The sequence below is a fragment of the Tamandua tetradactyla genome, chromosome 20, assembly GCF_023851605.1.
Source record: "Tamandua tetradactyla isolate mTamTet1 chromosome 20, mTamTet1.pri, whole genome shotgun sequence".
Classification (NCBI taxonomy): Eukaryota; Metazoa; Chordata; class Mammalia; order Pilosa; family Myrmecophagidae; genus Tamandua; species Tamandua tetradactyla.
The window spans coordinates 35,387,168-35,405,004 of record NC_135346.1 but is presented as its reverse complement, the minus strand read 5'-3'; the positions used below and the strand labels follow the sequence as shown (position 1 = coordinate 35,405,004).

Genomic DNA, 17,837 nt, shown 5'->3' with positions numbered 1-17,837 from the left:
TAGAGTGATGCCCCGATGAATCCCAGAATGATTTGATCAGTGACTGGAAAAGTATTTGCAAGCCCCCTTCGGGGAATGGTGAGAGTGGGGAGAAATTCAACTTCCCCAAGTTGAATTCTTGATATTCTCACAAGCAGTGTGGACAACCAAAGCTAGAGACCCCAGTCTTGGGGTTTGTTCACATGAAACTTAACCCCACAAAGGATAGGTCAAGTCTACTTAAAATTTAGGCCTAAGAGTCACCCCCAGGAGAGCCTCTTTTGTTGCTCAGATGTGGCCCTTCTCTCCAGCCAACACGACGAGCAGTCTCACCAACATCCCCCTCTCTGTGTGGGACATGACTCCCAAGGGTGTGGACCTTCCTGGCAACGTGGGACAGAGAGCCTGGAATGAGCTGAGACTCAGCATCAAGGGACTGAGAAAAACCCTAGAATGAGCTGAGAATTAACATCAAGGGATTGAGAGAAAGTTCTCCACCAAAAGGGGAAGAGTAAAATGAGACAAAAGTGTCAATGGCTGAGAGATTCCAAACAGATTCGAGAGGTTATCCTGGAGGTTATTCTTATGCATTAAGTAGATATCACCTTGTTGTTCAAGATGTAGTGGAGAGGCTGGAGGGAATTGCCTGAAAATGTAGAGCTGTGTTCTGGTAGCCATGTTTCTTGATGATGATTGAACAATGATATAGCTTTTACAATGAGACTCTGTGAATGTGAAAACCTTATGTCTGATGCTCCTTTTAGCTACTATATCAACAGAAGAGAAGAATATATGGAATAAAAATAAATAATAGGGGGGAAAATGTTAAAATAAATTCAGTTTGAATAGTGGTAAATGAAAGCGAGGGATAAGGGGTATGGTATGTATAGTCTTTTTTTCTCTATTATCATTTTATTTCTTTTTCTAAATCGATGCAAATGTACTAAGAAATGATGAATATGCAACTATGTGATGATATTAAGAATTACTGATTGTATATGTAGAATGGAATGATGTTTTGTTTGTTAATTTTTTTAATTAATAAAAAAAGTTTAAAAAAAAAAAGAGTTCTGACCAAGTTGTATGGTGAAGAGAAATTATAACTCGTAACCAAAAGGTATAATTCCATTGGTGGCAGAAATTTGTAATGGTACTTTGAGGTGTGAACGTTTCTGCTACATTTCTTATGAAGTACAAGGATAATTTATTTAAAAAAAATGTCAAACGCATTCTTGGTAAGTAGAGGCAGCAGGTGAAGAGACGGCCTGTTTGTGAAAAGACTTGGGATAGAGGAAGAGTGAATTCTTAGACCTAATTGTGATTCAAATTCCTCATCCCATCTGCAGCGTGGATATCTCCTGCTGAGAACCTCTGACAGGGAGAGCAGCAGTTCAGGGAACTCCCTGACCCCAAAGTCTTCCTCCAACCACTGCCCGTTGCCAGAAATCCCCCCATATTTAAACTCTCTAGGTTTTACCTCTATCTAAATTTCCCTCTGAAGATTAAAATTGCATTTTAGGTGGTTATCAGTCTTCACACCAAAGAACAGATGATTGCTCTGAGAGCAGAAGCGAAGTCAGGGCTTGGCAAATGTTCTCTGCAAAGGGCCAGAGAGTAAATAACTTCAGCTTTGCAGACCATATGGTTTCTGTCACAGCTACTCAATTCCAATGTTGTCACTCTAGATGCAAACAAATGAGTGTGGCTGTGTTCCACTAAAACTTTATGGACATTGAAATTTGATTTTCATGTGTCACAAAATATTATTTCTCTTTTGAGTTTTCCCCCTTGACCATCTTAAAATGTAAGAACCATTTTTAGCTCATAAACCATACAAAAACAGGTGGTGGGTTGGATTTGGCACCCAAGGAAGAAAGAGGCAACGTGAGGGGGGTTTGGGTTATTGAAGAAATATTCACGATGCAATTTATCTGGCTCTGAGTTTGAGATCAGGAAACGACTGCATTTCCTTGCTGCTCCCTCGTTCTTACTGAGTGCTGACAAGGCCAACAGTGGGTGAGAAAACAGCTCAGGAACAGTGTTCTCCCTGCCAGCCCCTGCACTGCAAAGGCTGGTGTTTAATCTAACGCTGTGCCCAGAGGAAACTGAAGGCCTACTAGAGCCTGTATACCTGGACTCTATAAAACACAGCGTTCCTCTCCTTTTTCCAGTCTGTCCACCTGTGTCCTCTGGCTCGCTGTCTACCTCGTCGAGCCACAGGAGGAGGAGGAAACGCTGCAGTTTTCTCTCTGACCAAAAGCATGGGTGGTCCATTTGACCATGGGAAATGAAGAAATGCACCACCGTTATTCCTAAAGCCTCCAACTACCTACTATTTTAATTAATTAAAATTCAATTAATATTGCATTGATATGTTTTCCAGACATGGCTTAAGTAGCCACTTCTCTCGGATCTTGGACTTTACCAGCTGACTGGACTGAAGAAAAGGACTTTATTTCTATTGCATTTCACCTTGTTAGAGTCAGGAAAAGGACTCTGGGATTTTAGTGGGCTGCCTGCTCCTCAGGTCCCTATTCCCAACAGCCTCCAAGGTCTGAGGTCTAGTCCTGCTGGGTCTGACTGCATTTCTTGAGCTTGGATTACAGAGATTTGCCTGGATCCTTGGAATAAATCTCACTCCTGTTGCATCGATTTGAGTGGGTTTCTGTCACTGCCTTTCCTAAGACCCCTTTCCCCAAGGCAGAGAAAAGAACGATTTTAGAAATCCAGTAAACAAAATGAGACTGGCTACTTGTTTGAGGGCTGGTAGTTATTTAACGTTACAGAACTGCTGTTACATCAGAGCCACTGAGCTGTCCTTGTGGGATCTGCACAACTTTACTAAGACTTTAATACACACACACACACACACACACACCCCGCCGGCTCTTTTAAGGCTATTAGCCTGCCTCCCCTCTATCAACACGATGTTCTCGGAGATAATGTTCAGCAAAGCTTAGGGTTTAATTTTTGAAACACTGAACAAGTATTTAAAATATGATCTGCCACTAATAAAGGTAGACACGGCAATAAAGGGCCGTGGGAGCTTTGACTCAGGCATCTTGTGGTCCCACAACCACAAACGTGATCACAACTGATGAACTGATGCTCCCCAACCCCAGGGTTGGGGGAGGTCAGCCTCAGGGAGGCATGGGAGCCACCCAGATGTTAACTAGTTTAAAGGCAAACACGGGATATTGATTCAGTATAGACAGCTAGAAAAGAAGTTAAAATGCTTAAATACAGAATTCAGATAAGACATTGAAATAAATGTTCGTCTGAATTGTTGATATTGGTGCTTGCTACCCTGATGCTAACAACAGCAGTTACTAGTTAAGCAGCAGCTGCTGTGTGCCAGGCCCCTGGCCCACCTAAACCGAATTCTGGCTTTACTGCTTATGGCCACCTTGGACAAGTTACAAGGTCTATGTCTCACTTTCCTTGTCTCTAAAATGGGGATCAAAACAAGTGAGAATTAAGTGAGATAAGGATGTCAGATGCTGTGTATGATGCCTGGCTAGTGGAAGTTTTTACAAGCGTCACACTGCATCCATCCGTGGCCCACCAAACGGGAGGTGGTGGCATCTCCTTATCAGGCTGGCCTTAAAACGGAAGGTGCTCTGAACAGAAAGGAATGCTCAGAGATTGGCGTGTCCCCACGGTTCCTACAATTGCTGGAAGAATCACTATCTTGGACTATTGAGTGACTGTGTGCTGTTTTCCTGCCTGGAGCCTTCCTTGGGCATCACCAATGATGTTTTCAGGACGTGTGATCGCCTCTCCGGCTGAATCTACACCCCAGACAGTCGGACACGGCTGCCCAGGGCTGGTGCGGCTGTCGTTAGAAGCTTTTACCACTAGAGGGCACTGCTGGCTCTCTTTTCTCTCAACTCTGACCCCCGAAATCAGACCCAGAAGCCTCCCGGAGCTCAACTCCTTACCCTTCACCTTTTTGAGCCTCTCAGTTTTCCTTTTAAATAGCAGGGCAGGGGCTCTTCTTCTAGGACCCAGTGACAAGGGAGAGGTGTGGACTGATGGCAAACAAGCCCTGCTCCCACGCGGCGCTGGGTGAGGCGGCCTCTGCCCGGTGCTAGGCTGTACCGCCAAAAACCTCCCTGTGATTCTTTGTCCCTCTGCAGAACCCCACCGCGCCCCCTCTTCCTTCTCCTTTTGTGGCCACCTTGATTAGTTCCTTTTTCAAGACACTTGATATTTAAAAATTTATCTTTAATGTATAGTGAAATATCACTATACAACAACAACAAAATTCCTGTCTAGCCTATTTCCATTTGCAGCGTAAGGCTGATTTAATTCCAGCAGTGACTGATTCAAACCACTCTTTTTTTTTTGCATGGGCAGGAACCGGGAATCGAACCCGGGTCCTCTGTCATGGCAGGCAAGCATTCTTGCCTGCCGAACCACCGTGGCCTGCCCCAAACCATTTTTTAAAGCAATGAAACAGTTTGACGCACAGTTTCGGCAATGAAAGTTAGGAGAAGAGACACTGAGACATATTAACCATTCCCCTGTCAGGATCTTTTAAGTACCTCATTTCGGGCTTTCGCAAACACACCACACCACCTGTTACTAATATTTATCTAACATGTTTCCTGAAATCACCCTCGGTCTAACTATGCACCCACTTTAGCTGTATTTTAACTAATAATATCTGTGAAATCACAAGTTTGATACACGAATACATATTAATTTCTAATCTATATTAGCATAAACACATGCAAACAAAAACATTCCTGTGTCTACTACCTTAAAATCATAATGCTAGCTCCCTTTAAACAAAGGAGGAAACAGGCTCAGAGGAGTTAAGCAATCCTCCTAAGGTCACACAGCTGAGGGCTTTAAGTAGTTCTTTTGGGTCGGATTTCACCTGGGGAATCGGGTGGGGCAATTCCTCACACCTAAGGGTCGCTTGAGCCTGTGGCCCCAGCGTGGCCCTGGCCATCCTCAGGGTGCCTCTGTGCTGCTGAAGGTCCGGGGGCCAGACCCTCCTCTTCCCCCAGGAAAGCTATCACCTTACCCGGGCGAGACTGACTCCAGCAGGGACCTTGTAGGGCACGTACTTCCTGTAGATGTGGCCCACCCTGGAGCAGGGGATGTCCTCCATGCGGCCCCCACACATCCACACCTGCAGGGAACAAAGGGAGAGAAGATGATGCTCCTGTCCCAAGGCTGGCATTCCTGAGTGAGTTCAGTGAAAGCGTCAGCCTGGATTGTCTGCTGAAGCCCTGTCCACAGAACCAGCAATGTAGGAAATAGCAGTGAAAACCGCTGACAGCGATGTTACTCATTGCCAAGCACTACGCTGAGAGCTTCACATGCATAGCTACATTTAAGCCTTATAGGAAAATCTATAGAGTAGGTAGTAACGTAGCTCCAATTTACAGACAAAGAAACTGAGGTTCAGAGAAGCTGAGAAACTAAGATCACAGAGCTAGTAAGTGCTGGAGCTAGTTAAACCTAGTTCTTTCTGATCCCCGAGTCTGAGCTCTCAAGTGCTAGAATTCTCAGGAGGAAAGACGACGGTGATTACTTAGCGACGTCTGCCATAGGCACGAAGGGGTGAGGTGGTATGTAGGCTCTACAGATTTACTGAATCTGGCCTCAGACTAAGCTTCCTCCTAGATCTTTAGGCCTCTTCCTGGGTCACCGTGAGCAGGCCCAGCAGCCTCCCTGCCCTAACTTCTCCCTATGGTCTGGTTTGTTAAGCTGCACAGCTGGGTATCGCTGCCATGTGAGGTCTTTGTATCCCCCTCCCTGGGACATCTGCCATCACAGTAATCTCCTGAGTCTGTCCGTACGCTGGTCTGACAGTAACTTAGGAGCCCTTAATAAGAACAATCAATGGTGCCTCATGCCCATGATGGCAGCAGCCTGGATAGCCCCTCTGCAGCAGACCTGGGTCCAAATTCTGGCTCAGCCACTCCCCAGCCTTATGACACTGACAAAGGTATGCAACTTCCCCAAGACTCAGTTTGCTCCTATGTAAAAGACAAAACGAGGTGAGGCCTGGGGATTAAATGAAATACTCCATGCAAAGTGCTTGGCACAGAGTTGACATACGGCCAGAGCAGCGTTAGCTCTGTCTACTAACGGATACACTGAACTAACGTTTATACAGTTCCTGCTAGACATGGACATCGTGCTGGGGACATGCGGCGATGAGGAAGTCAGCGGAGGCACCTGCCCACCTGGAGGAGACGCGTGGCAGCCAGCCCCCGGGGTGGCCCCCAGTGGCCCTTGCCTCCTGGAGTTTATACCCTGGTATAGCCCCTCCTGCAAGGAGCAGAGATGACCTGTGCAACCACTAGGATGAGGCAGAAAGGACGACGAGAAAAGACAATGTGGCTTCCTCCTTACTCTCTCTTGCTTTGGGGGAGCCAGCTCCCAGGTTGGAAGGACATTCAAGCAGCCCCCTGGAGAGGTCCATGTGGTGAGGAGCTGAGGCCACCTGCCAAAAGCCAGCACTAATTGCCCAGCCAAGTGAAGGAGCCTCCTCCAGCCTCAGGCAAGCCTTCAGATGACCGCAGCCTTGGCTGAAATCTTCACTGCAGTTTTTAGACCCTGAGCCAGAACTACTCAGCTAAGCTGCTCCAAAATCCCTGACCCACAAAAGCTGTGTGATAATAAATTTTGCCATTTTAAGATGTTATCTTTTGGGGTAATTTTGGGGTAATTATCTGTGGCAATAGATAATAGGGAGATAGTTTTAGAGGAAGATGCATGCTATAAGGACGATGCAGCAAAGCGATCAGATAAATTCATTTTATGGGTTCCCAGCAGGCAGGGAAAGCTTCCCTGAGAAAGGAATATTTGAGGTGAGACTTAAATGTTGAGAAGGAAAAAGAAAGTGAAGATCTGGGGGGAGAGAAAACTGATGGGGAGAAGAGCAAGTATAAAGACCCTGGGTAGAGGCCAGCTTGGCATAATCACTGGAGAGAGAAAACCAGAGGCCTGGGGCTGAGGGTGCCAAGTGACAGGAGGGGAGGTCAGAGAGGAGGCAGCACCGCCGCTACGTCTCACGGGCACAGAAGGGAAATCTTCAGTGAGGGAGATGGCATGACCCAGTTTCTCTTTACAAAGACGACTCAGGCTGTGGAATAACATGTGCCTCTGAGATGCTGGCTCTGGGGAGGGAAGGCCGAGGGCTTTGTACCTGCAGCAGCCCAGGTACGAGGCAGACAGGGCTTCGGGTAAGGTGGTGGCTGCGACGATGGTGGAGCACAGCTGTATCTAGGACATTATTATTAGCTGTATCATCATATTCCCTCATTTTGGGGATGAGAGGTGGGATGGGGACGCCCAGGCCCCCGTTCTGGGACAAGCAGTTCAGCCTGAACTGCTCGGTGGGATACTGGAGATTGGGCGTCACACCTCCATGAATTTGGGGCTCTAGAACAGCTGCTGTTCCTTCTACCTGCACTGGACGGATCCTCGGTGCCCCACTGCCTTCTGCCAACTGCTGTCTCCACTCTGCCCTGGGTACACTCTGTCCTGACTTCCCACGAGGGGCTCTGTATGGGGCTGCAATTAGTGGAAGTGCTGCCTGGAGAAATGCAATTATATTCTGATCTTGGGGGAGAAAAAAAATCGCGCAAGTCAATAGAACAGAACATTGGTCTCAAGATAATGGGCTCCTGATGGTAGATTAATGTCAAGGCCAAGCCAAGAAGTTTATTTTCAAAGCAGGAGGTATTGATCAGGCGCCAGCATCCCATAACAATAACTCTTCCTTTATACAAAATGATTGATGTGGAAGGGATGGTTTTGTCTGGTGGACGTTGCCTAGGTCGCTCCTGGGCTTCCAGCCTTTCAGGTGGGGCAGTGGTACCGAGCAGGTGGGGGTACACCTTACCCTGCTCTCTTTCTGAACATCTCCTGGGCAGTTGACTGGGCTGGCATCCAGCTCCCTCAACTCCAATATTAATCTCGTGTTAGCTAACGAGGCTGTCTCTCCGGCTCTGCCCGGGAGGGAGGTCTTCCTTTATGCAGACGGATGGTCAATTTCCAAATCCTTCTCTTTCCTTTGAGCTCTGGTGTCTTTGGCCCTGACCACACTGGCCATAGGCCTGAAGGTTCCAGAGGGACAAGATTGACTTTGATCTGTCAAGGTTGAAACATCCAACAGGGAGGTTTGGAGCCCAGGGGAAGTCTGGCTTTGGACAATGGGTTTACTTCTCCTCAGGACATGAGTCACTGGTGCTCAGCTCTTAGCATGTGAAGTACCTCCAGAGGGACAGTCACCTGTTTAGGTAAAACTGGGCCAGCTCTTGAGCCCTGTGGGAGTACCTGAGCAGACTGAGAAGAGCTGAGCGCAGGTCATACCCAATCTTCTTGTCCCCATGCACTGCCCAGCCCACTGCACCCCCATCTCCATGACCCCAGCTCCTCCCCTGCAGGCTCTTTCATCTGCCTGTACCTGGCTACCTCCTGCTCATTCGAAGGCCCCTCGGGGGCTTCTCTGACCCTCCACAGTAGGTCTCATCGTCCTTTTAAACCAACCCAGAGCACCCTGCATTTCCCTCCATTGTTTTATCAGAAGTGTAATTAATTAGACTTATGGTTATTTGCCTCAGGCTTAGGCGCCTGCGATGGACATTTGTGTCTTCTGCCTCTCAAGTTTGGGGACCATCCTTGCAACCCCTCCTACTGGGGCCTGTGACTCAGGCTGGTGCCTGGAGCACCCCACCTCCTGGCTCTGAAGTTGGAGCGTGGCAGGGCACTGGGGTGTTGCTTGTGGCCACCGTGCATGCTGGTGATTGATACGAAAGAGGGCCATGCACTCTCGTCTGGGATGGAGACAGTGATGAGCTGCCAGTGGCCGTCTGCCATGAGAGGGAGAGGGCCTGCTGAGAACACAGCCAGCACAGAGGATGGCAGTGCCAGGGCGTGGAGAGATGCCGGCTTCAGCACCTGCAACCAGTCGCGCTGAAGACAGCCCATCCTCAGAGTTCTTTGTTTTTGTTTTTTGCTACCACCAGTTTATGGTAGTTTTCTGTCACTTTAAAATGTAAGTCCTTACTGACCCCTCCGTGCCCCACTGGACTTGAGTTCTGTGCAGGTAGGGCTCACATCAGTTAGATTTGTCACTGGATCCCCAACTGTCCCTAACAGACACTTAGTACATATATGTCAAGGAGTAAATGAATCGAGACAAATGTAAAGTTTCTGGAACAGGGAATTGTCTAGAGACAAGGATGAAACTCTTTATTTTGTCATCAATTCTTCAGTCTCTGGAGAAAACCACTGTGTGTTTTCTGCTTCTTGTAATTTTAGCAAGAATATATATCATGGGTCGGGGGAACAGCAGATTTATCATTTCTTGGGCAAAAGGTCCTGACTCTGTCTCCTTCGGACTGAGCTTTATGGGCTGGATACTTGCTGGAGTTGCCTGGGGTGAAGCGAATAGGCATGGGAGGCCAGGAGACAGCATCACTCTTACAGTCACCTCCCTCTTGTAACAAACATCTCTCAGCTTTGTCACTGGAGCACGGGATCCCAAGGCAGGGGAGGACCGTCCTTCCAGGGACACACCATCAGCTGATCATGGACTCTTGTGGCGGGATAAATGCCCAATGCATAGAGTGGTATCATGAGTTGCCCTGGGGCTGGGAGCTGGCCAGAGCTGGTCACAGATTCCAGGCCCTGTGGTTCTGCTAACAGCCCAGGTCACTTACATTTGTACCTTTAGGGCCCTCCTTGACCCCACAGCAGAGGCACAAGCCCTTCAAACCCCCTGAGAACCCTAGTGCAGGGTTACAGCACACACTGCAGCTGACTCCCTGCATTCCCATCCCAGGCCACCATGGGCAGCTATGTGACCTCATGCAAGTGTGGGAAGCCTCAGTCTCCTCATCTGTGAAATAGGCATGACGATCACTGCTACCTCACAGGGCAGATGAAATGGCAAGAGACAACCTGTGGCAAGCACTTAGCCTGATGACTGGCTAATAGCAAACCTGATTTACACTTGTCATTTTCTATTTATAAGAAACGCCAACACCTTAAAATTTTTGCAGTGCTTTGCCCTTTGGCCAATACCGTTGCATTTTTAATTTTTCTCAATTGACTTGGTGGCAATGCCTGCAACTGATCAAGAGAATGACAGGGCCAGGTGGAGCAAGGAAGAGTCCTGGGGTAACCATCGGGGGCCTGGCTTCCCAGAGGCATGTTCTTCTCCTTTAAGAAATACTTTGCTAAGCAAAGCATCCAGCAACAGCAGAGAGAAGGGAAAGGTTCAGTGCTGGCAGCAGCCAGGATTATGTTTGGCCTGGGAGCCATCGTATTTGAGATGGGAACAAATATAGACCATCAAATGACATTTTTTGCAGTCCTTCTCCTTGCGGTGTGTGCTATCTAGTGTCAACTTTCTCCCCCCACCCAACAGCAACCCCTGCGGGATGTGCAGCTGCCTGCTCTGGGAGCTCTGTGTTCCACCACGAGGAGTCTGCAAACACAAACTCTCAGCTTGCGTCTAGGTGCCCTTTCTTTTCCCCCTGGCGGAAGAATCTTCTTGCTGGAAGTACCATGCCCCTAGACCAGTACAAATCTAATTGCAAAAGCCTTCTCCCCATTAGTTTTCATTGCTGCTTTGATTTATTTTATTAGCAAACTTTTTTGTGTGTGTGATGACAGGCTTCATTACAGTGTCTATAAAAGACAATCACTTGCTCTTATCTCCTAAACTGAGGAGAAAAAAAAAGCGTGTGGTGATGTACATCAGAAAAACATAATGGGGTCTGGGGAGAGCCCGGAAGGGCCCCTGCACTGCTGAAGGACACACGCAGCAGGGGCTGGGGTGCAGTCTCTTCGGGCACGGGCACGGCTGCCAGCAAACCCAGGAAGGGGCTGAGCCGCCCGTGCTGGCAGATGGGGAAGATGCCAGCCATGGTGTCTCTGCTGAGAACCCAGATGGAGTTCAGATGCATGTAGGGAAAATACTATAATAATGACCAACAATTATTCAGCAGTTGCTGTGTGCCTGGGAGGCACATGGTGTGGACTCGGTTCCGGAGTTAGCCAGAACTGAATTCCAGTATAAATTCTTAAGCAAGCTTTGTCAGTCCGAAAGCCTCCATTTCCTCACCTGCAAAATAGGGACAATTACTGTGCCAACCTCATGGGGTTATTGTGACGTTGAAATGAGGTATTGCCGTAGTGGAGAGGACACCGCCAGCTATAGTATTCCCTGGACACACGGCAGTGCCACTGTTGGTGTGGACGCTGCACAGATGCCTTGTATGTCCCCTTGGAAAAGAAGGGACGGGCTGGCATGCGTGTCTTCCAGAAGACATTCTCAATCAGTTTGCTTTGAACAACAACGTACTGTTTTGGGAAGACTCTCCAGCATGAAATGACCCGAGTCATGCTAGTTTGGGATGTTTATAATGTTTGCTGGATGCAGTTGGTTAAGAGAAAAAAAAAGGCATCAGAGAGTAGGAAAAAACCCAGCACTTCTAAATTAATATATTATCTTTATGGAACATGGTTTTAAGGACATATGTGTATCTAAGTTAACAAATTAGGTTTTGACTTAATTTGGGGGACTACCTCAATTCTCACAACCACCTAGTGAGGGCGGTACCATCACCCCTTCTATGCAGGAGGAAATCGAGGCTCAGTGGGACTCAGGACCGTCCCCAGGACCCCTAAACTCATAAATGGCAAAGCCCAGAATGGAACCCCGGGTTGGGTGGTGTGGAATTAAGCAGATCTGAGACCTTTGGGGAGACTCCTGATTTAACCTCCTGGACCCTCACCCTGACCCTACCAGGGCCTTCTTCAAAAGCTCCTACGACATACGCATTTCACGCAGCACAAAAGGATCACTCTTGGCTTGTAGTCAAGGCTCTCTGCCACCTGCTCCTGTGCCCCCTACCCACTCGACACCCCCTGGACTCCATGTGTGGATGCTGTTGACAACCAGCTGATTCATACTCTCTTTTCTGCCCCTGTGGGTACATCTCCTCTTCTTTCCATGAATGGTGCAGCCCAATAAATATAAACATATATCATTCATTCAATCACTCACTCACTCATTCATTCGTTCACAAAGGGCCTAGTCACTTGTTCTAAAACCCTGTTGAGAGAAATGGGACACAAAACTGGCTGTCCACAGCAACGCCAATGTTATGGAGCTTTGAAAGTTGAGTGAAGGTTGATTAACTTTCCTCTCTGTAGAAGATCCCACGTATACATTACAGCAGTGATTTCCAAACCTGAGTGGGTATCACAATCACCTGGATGTCTTGTTAAAACACAGACAGCTGGGTCCCACTCCCAGAATGTGTGACTCAGTGGGTTTGGGGTGGGGACTGAGAATTTGCATTTTTAACCAGTTCCTGGTTGCCACTACTGCTGCTGGTCCAGGGACCACCCTTGGGAAACCACTGCACACTGAAAGAGGGCCAACCCATCTCCCGTGAATGGTGCCTGCCTGTTCACGTGTCTTCCGACAGCCCTATGAGTTTGGGATTATTCATGCTCCTCTGCAGATGAGGAAATAAAGGTTTAGCAGAGAGGGCAGGTGATCTGCCCGGGGGCTGATGACAGCTGGGCATGGAGCTGAGGCTTTCAGCCTCTGTCTTGAGCTCTTTCCCCCCAGAATTCCTGCAGTCACACCAATCCTAACCACCAGCACGGCGGCAATGGCATTAATAGCATCTAGCAGTCATTCGTGATGTTCCAGGCTTTGAGCTAAGCTGGTAACCTTTAACTAATATGCTGCTCACAGTCACACTATGAAGTGAGGATTATTCTACTTCCAGTCCACAGATGAAGACACTAAGACCAGAGTGGTTAAGTCTCTTTCTCAAGGTCACACAGCGACTATCTGGTTGAGCTTGCACTAGAATCCAGTCAGTTTGTTTCTGAAGCCCATGGACTTGATCCCGGTGTTGTCCTGCCTCCCCAGCTAACATGGGGCTATGATCATAGCAGCTGCAGGTTACTGAGGGCCTCCTTTTTGCCTGTCTGTAGGCTGAACTGATCTATTACCCCATTTAGTTCTTAAAACAAACCTTCGAAGATGTTATCACCATTTTTAGCAGGGCAAGAATCAAGACATGAAGAGAGGAGGATGCTGGCCAGGGAGTGATGTGTGGACGGGAAGCCCTTCCTGGAGGACAGGTGGGAGAGGCAGGCTCCTGCTTGCAGGCTGGCTCCCTCCGACAGACACTCCCGGAATTTCACATGGCCCGTGGGGTGTTACAAGCAGAATGCCTTCTGTGCTCCCTCAGATGGCTGAGAAGGCTGGGCAGGTGTAGCCCAGGGGGGAGACACTGCACGCAGTAGGGCATGCTTCCAGCATAATCGGACAACCCTGGGAAGGAGGAGGCCAGCACCAGGTTCCCGGCAGCCACTCTGCAGCTGGGCTGAGGCTGAGGGGGTTGAAGAGGGCTGTGAACAGGGTGAGAAAATGTTTGGTGACACGGGTGCTTAGAAGGTGGGCCCAGGTCACCCTCTGCCACCAGGCAGGACTCTGCAAATCATTGCCCCTGCCCCTCTGGGCAACCTAACTCCCATGGAGACTGGTCCTGACCTCCTGGCCCTGCCTATAGCAACAGCGTCACTCTAGACTGGGTACACCCTTCCTCCACCTGTCCCACCAGGTGGCCGAGATGAGCCCTGGGCGTGGAGTCGGCACAGCAGGGATTCAGTCCCGGCACTGCTGCCCTCTGGCGGAGGGACCCGGCCCTGCCACACAGCCACTCCACGCACTCCACGTAAATACAATATTACGGGCCACAGCTTCACCCTGGGCCAGTCACTAGGACGTGGCCTACTTTCTCTTCACGTGCACTATTTCACTTAATTCTCCGGACAACATTGTAAGTTTTGTGGAAGGAAAATTTGAGAGGTTTCTTTCCTTTCTTTTTTCAATCTGTCCAGTTAGGAACTGGCCAACCAAGCCAACCCTACTCACTCCTGAGACTTCCTGCCTCTACTCGGGATGAGTTTCCCTCTTGGGACAATGGCTTGGTGCCCTTCCTGACTTCTGCAGTGCACTTCTGCAGGGCAGGGTTCCCCCCACTCTTCCCCTCCCCTGGCTTTCTATCACCTACTCACCCCCGGGCAAGCCAGAGACACTTCTCTGACTCTCCAGCGCAGTGGGGCTGCAGCCTCTGCCTGCTGGAGCTGGCCTTGCACAGGTGTGCTCAGGGGCCACTCAGCCCTTCCCTGAGAGTCCCTCTCCTTTGTGGGGAAACTAATCCCTGAAATGGCGAGTGGATGGGAGTGCTTAAAAAACAACCTCTCTTCCTTCTTAGTAAAAATGAAAATCTTGGATTTTTTTTCCTGATTACAAAAGAAATATATGCTTAAGAACATATTCAGTGTTACAGAAACACATAAGGAAGAAAGTGAGGAGGGGGGCAGGCTGTACTCTGCCCCTCCCATCCCTGCTGGCTGCCCGGGACTGGAAGATGTCCTGGTCTTGTGGGCCAGAGTGCAGATTCTGAAATTAGATAGAGCAGGGTGGAAACCGACATTCCAGCCGCAGGACTTCAGGGACGTGATCACGCCTAGGCTTCAGCTTCCTCTATCTACAGCAGGAAGAAAATGCGTGCACTGCCCTGCGGGTGTATTACATGGATTATGCTGCATATAAACCGGAGCCCAGGGCTGCACATTACTGAGTGTAAGCACTCACATTACATATATGTTACTTTGCACTTACCTTTATGAACTTGATTTTAGAGACATCTAACTTTTAGATAAGTCTATTGTTTGTATGTGCTCTAACTTATTTAACCCCACAGGACATACATTTGGGTCAGTTTCAGTCTTCCCCTATTAAAAACAATGCTTCAAAAAACAGCTTCTAGCTAAATCTTTGTTCATCAATGCAGTTGTGTCTCTTGGATAACTCCTGAGCATGGAATTTCGGGTCAAAGAATATGCTTGCTTCGAAATGTAACAGATCTTGCCAAACTGCTGTTCACAAAAGACCTATCCACTTATATTTCCCCGAAGCCCATGCTTTTCTCACTCCAGTTGAGCCATGTTGTCCTGCTTGGATACTTTCTCTTCCCAATTCTCACAGTTGAAGATAGTCTAACCACGGCCTCCTGGAGGCCACTGTGTGGGCCCATTTGTGCTCATTCTGCCACCAGCGCCTCTAATACAAACCACGTCCCACACCTGTGCAAGTCAGAGGCCTCTGATCCTATCTTGCAAGGTAGGAAGGAGAACTGTATCAGTACCGTGTGGGATACGAGGGCTAGAGAGGCCCAGTGATTGGCCCAGAGTCCCCAGATGGGACGAGAGCACAGATGAGGACTCAGTGCTGTGCCTTCTCGCTGGGGACCTCTCCCCCCTTTCCACCACTACCCAAGGATGGGCAGGGCAACGGCAGTTTTATCAGATAGGAATTGGTGTCGGTTATTTAAAACACATCCTGTGTTCCGGGTATAGAGATCCAGAAGCACAGAGTCCAGCAGGGAGCACAGGCAGATGCTTGGTCACGTCCGTACTGGGTGTTATGAGCCAGGACGGGAGCACAGTGATGTGGCGAGGGCAGTGTTGTAGTGGTACCTGATTAGCACAGGTTGCTTGGGCAAGGCAGAGAGGAGGCCATCTGCATGAGCTGAGGCTAGAAGGATGAGTTTGAGCCAGACTAAGGAAAGGCATTTCAGGAACAGTTTACAGTGCATGCAAAAACTTGGCCTCCAAAGAGGCACATAGCTGGGGCTTGAGAACAGTCCCATATGGCTGGGCGAGGCAGACATCTGTGGCTTTCCCTGCCCCACATCCATTTCCCCTTCTGGGCACAGTGCCTGGACTTTCCTTGGGGGGAACCAGGCCCGCCCACCTTCTAGGCTCCAGTACGGGGATGGGACTATGTCCTGACCAATGAGAACCCTGCTTGCACGGGGATGGTCAAGGAGCCGGTAGGCCAAAGAGACTCGATTTGGGGACTTGTACAGGGATGATGGGAAAGAGAAACTTGGTTTCCACCGGGCTTGTAGTCTGTGGCTGCTGGGGCTCTTCACTTCAGGAAGGCTTCTGGAGGGAGGCCACCCCAGATGAAAGTTGAGCCAAGGCCCTGAGAGAGACTGAGCCAGCATGACACAATCTAGTCCCTGGTGCCAGCCAGGCTTGCAGAATCTATCCTGGAATTTCAGTTTTGCGGGCCAACTGATTCTAATTTTTTGCTTAAATTAGGTCGCCTAGGGTTTGGTCACTTGTAACCAAATTAGTCCAGACTAACATAGAGGGTAGGAGAGAATGGGGATAAGCGTGGGCCAACCTGGGGGCAGGCCAGGCTGTGTTGTTAAGGATTTATCCAACCAGGAGGACTGAGAAGGTTCTCGCCCCAAACAAGTGAACTCTGATAGCGTGACAGTGCCTTTTGGGAACAAAAGCTCTGCTGGCTGAATGAGAGAAAAAACGTCACTGACTCTTCTAGAAATTTCAGAGCCTTTGGACCATCTTTTCTGGGGTTTTCCCATCAGGATAGATGGCCTGGTCTGGAACTGGAGCCAAATTATTAATCCATCCCATATCAATTTATCTTAATTTCTCAACATTCACGCATGCTTTTCAGACCAGTTTCTTTTCTCTGTCACCAAGAAGAAAAGGGATCTGAGCAGAGATTACTCAGAGGGGATTTGGTCCTTCCCACACGCCCCACTCAGGCTGGAAGAGAACACCTGGAGTTTCAGTGAGGCGGCAGCAGCCAGCAGTGGAACGGGCTTGCCGGGCCTCCCACGGGGGCCGGCAAGACAAAGCATTGGCAGATGGGCTGGCAGCGGCTCCGGGGACTGGCATTCTCAAAGCCAGGAGACAAAGCCAAGGGAGAAAAGCCTCCCTCCTGGGTCTTGGGAGCCTCCTCATTACCCAGTCTCATTTCCTCTGGAGAGCAAAGGACATAATTGGATCAAATGGAAACACAAGCCAGCCTCCTTGCCCCTCCCAGATGAGAGACTTCCAATATGGCTTCATTACCAAGTCTTTTGTAAATAAACTGTGTGGAGAAAAATGCCATTTGTTCTGCCGTAATTGCCTGATGAGCATCATTAGATGGGTCTTTGAAACACACAGATTGAAATCATTTTGGGTTTAGCAATTCCTTTGTGCAAATCTTCTCTCCATTCACCATCCTCCATAGAGGGAGTTTCTGAAGGGGGACTTCTTGGCCAAGGAGCCAGATAAGAGCTCGGACACTGGTTCTGGCCTGTGACTTGCCTGCTCTGAGGATTCATCGAACAAATGCTTATTAAATGCCTATTCCCTGGCAGGCAATCCTTTAACTTGGGATATAGCAGTGAATAAATACACAAGGATCCCTCTCCTATTGAAGTTTACCTTCCGTGAGTGCCCAATTCTGGGAGAAAAACATGATAGAAAACCTCATAAATCAAGTTTGTTTAACTGACAGATTGGGGAACTGTTAAGTTAAAATGTTCTCATTCCTTCTGTGTGATTTCACACTTGGAAAATTAGACCGCATGAGTTAGGGATACTGACTACACAGCATATGCACTATCACTCACCAAATCTGCACCCATGACAGACATCACTAATCAATCACTGCTCTTCTGATAAGCTCAGATGCAGCCTCAAAATACATATAACACAGTACTGCGGCAAGCCCCCACCAATGGATCAGAGTTGGCTGGAAGAGAAATCTATTTGCTATTTCTGATTTAGACTGCTATAATTCACTTCTTTGAGAGGCATATCCAAATAAATTAACAATAACCCCAGGAGGAGAAAAACACTGTGAAGGAAAGGATGAGAGATTGCAGCCACCTTCTTGGGCTGGTTTTCCTTTCAAGTGCTCTTCTCTGATGTCCCTCCAGAGGATTATAAAATGGAGGTCAGAGCATGGGCTTTGGAGT

At 48.6% G+C, this 17,837-nt stretch overlaps 1 protein-coding gene across 2 annotated transcripts in view; it reads right to left on the bottom strand.

The window, feature by feature from the left end:
* GALNT10 (polypeptide N-acetylgalactosaminyltransferase 10) overlaps window positions 1-17,837 on the bottom strand; it is a 239,554-nt gene that overhangs the window by 20,306 nt on the left and 201,411 nt on the right. For both annotated transcript variants that reach the window (XM_077137482.1, XM_077137483.1), the window contains exon 8: window positions 5,015-5,122. In XM_077137482.1, coding sequence (XP_076993597.1) covers window positions 5,015-5,122 — 108 coding nt within the window. The remainder of the gene's footprint in view (window positions 1-5,014; window positions 5,123-17,837) is intronic.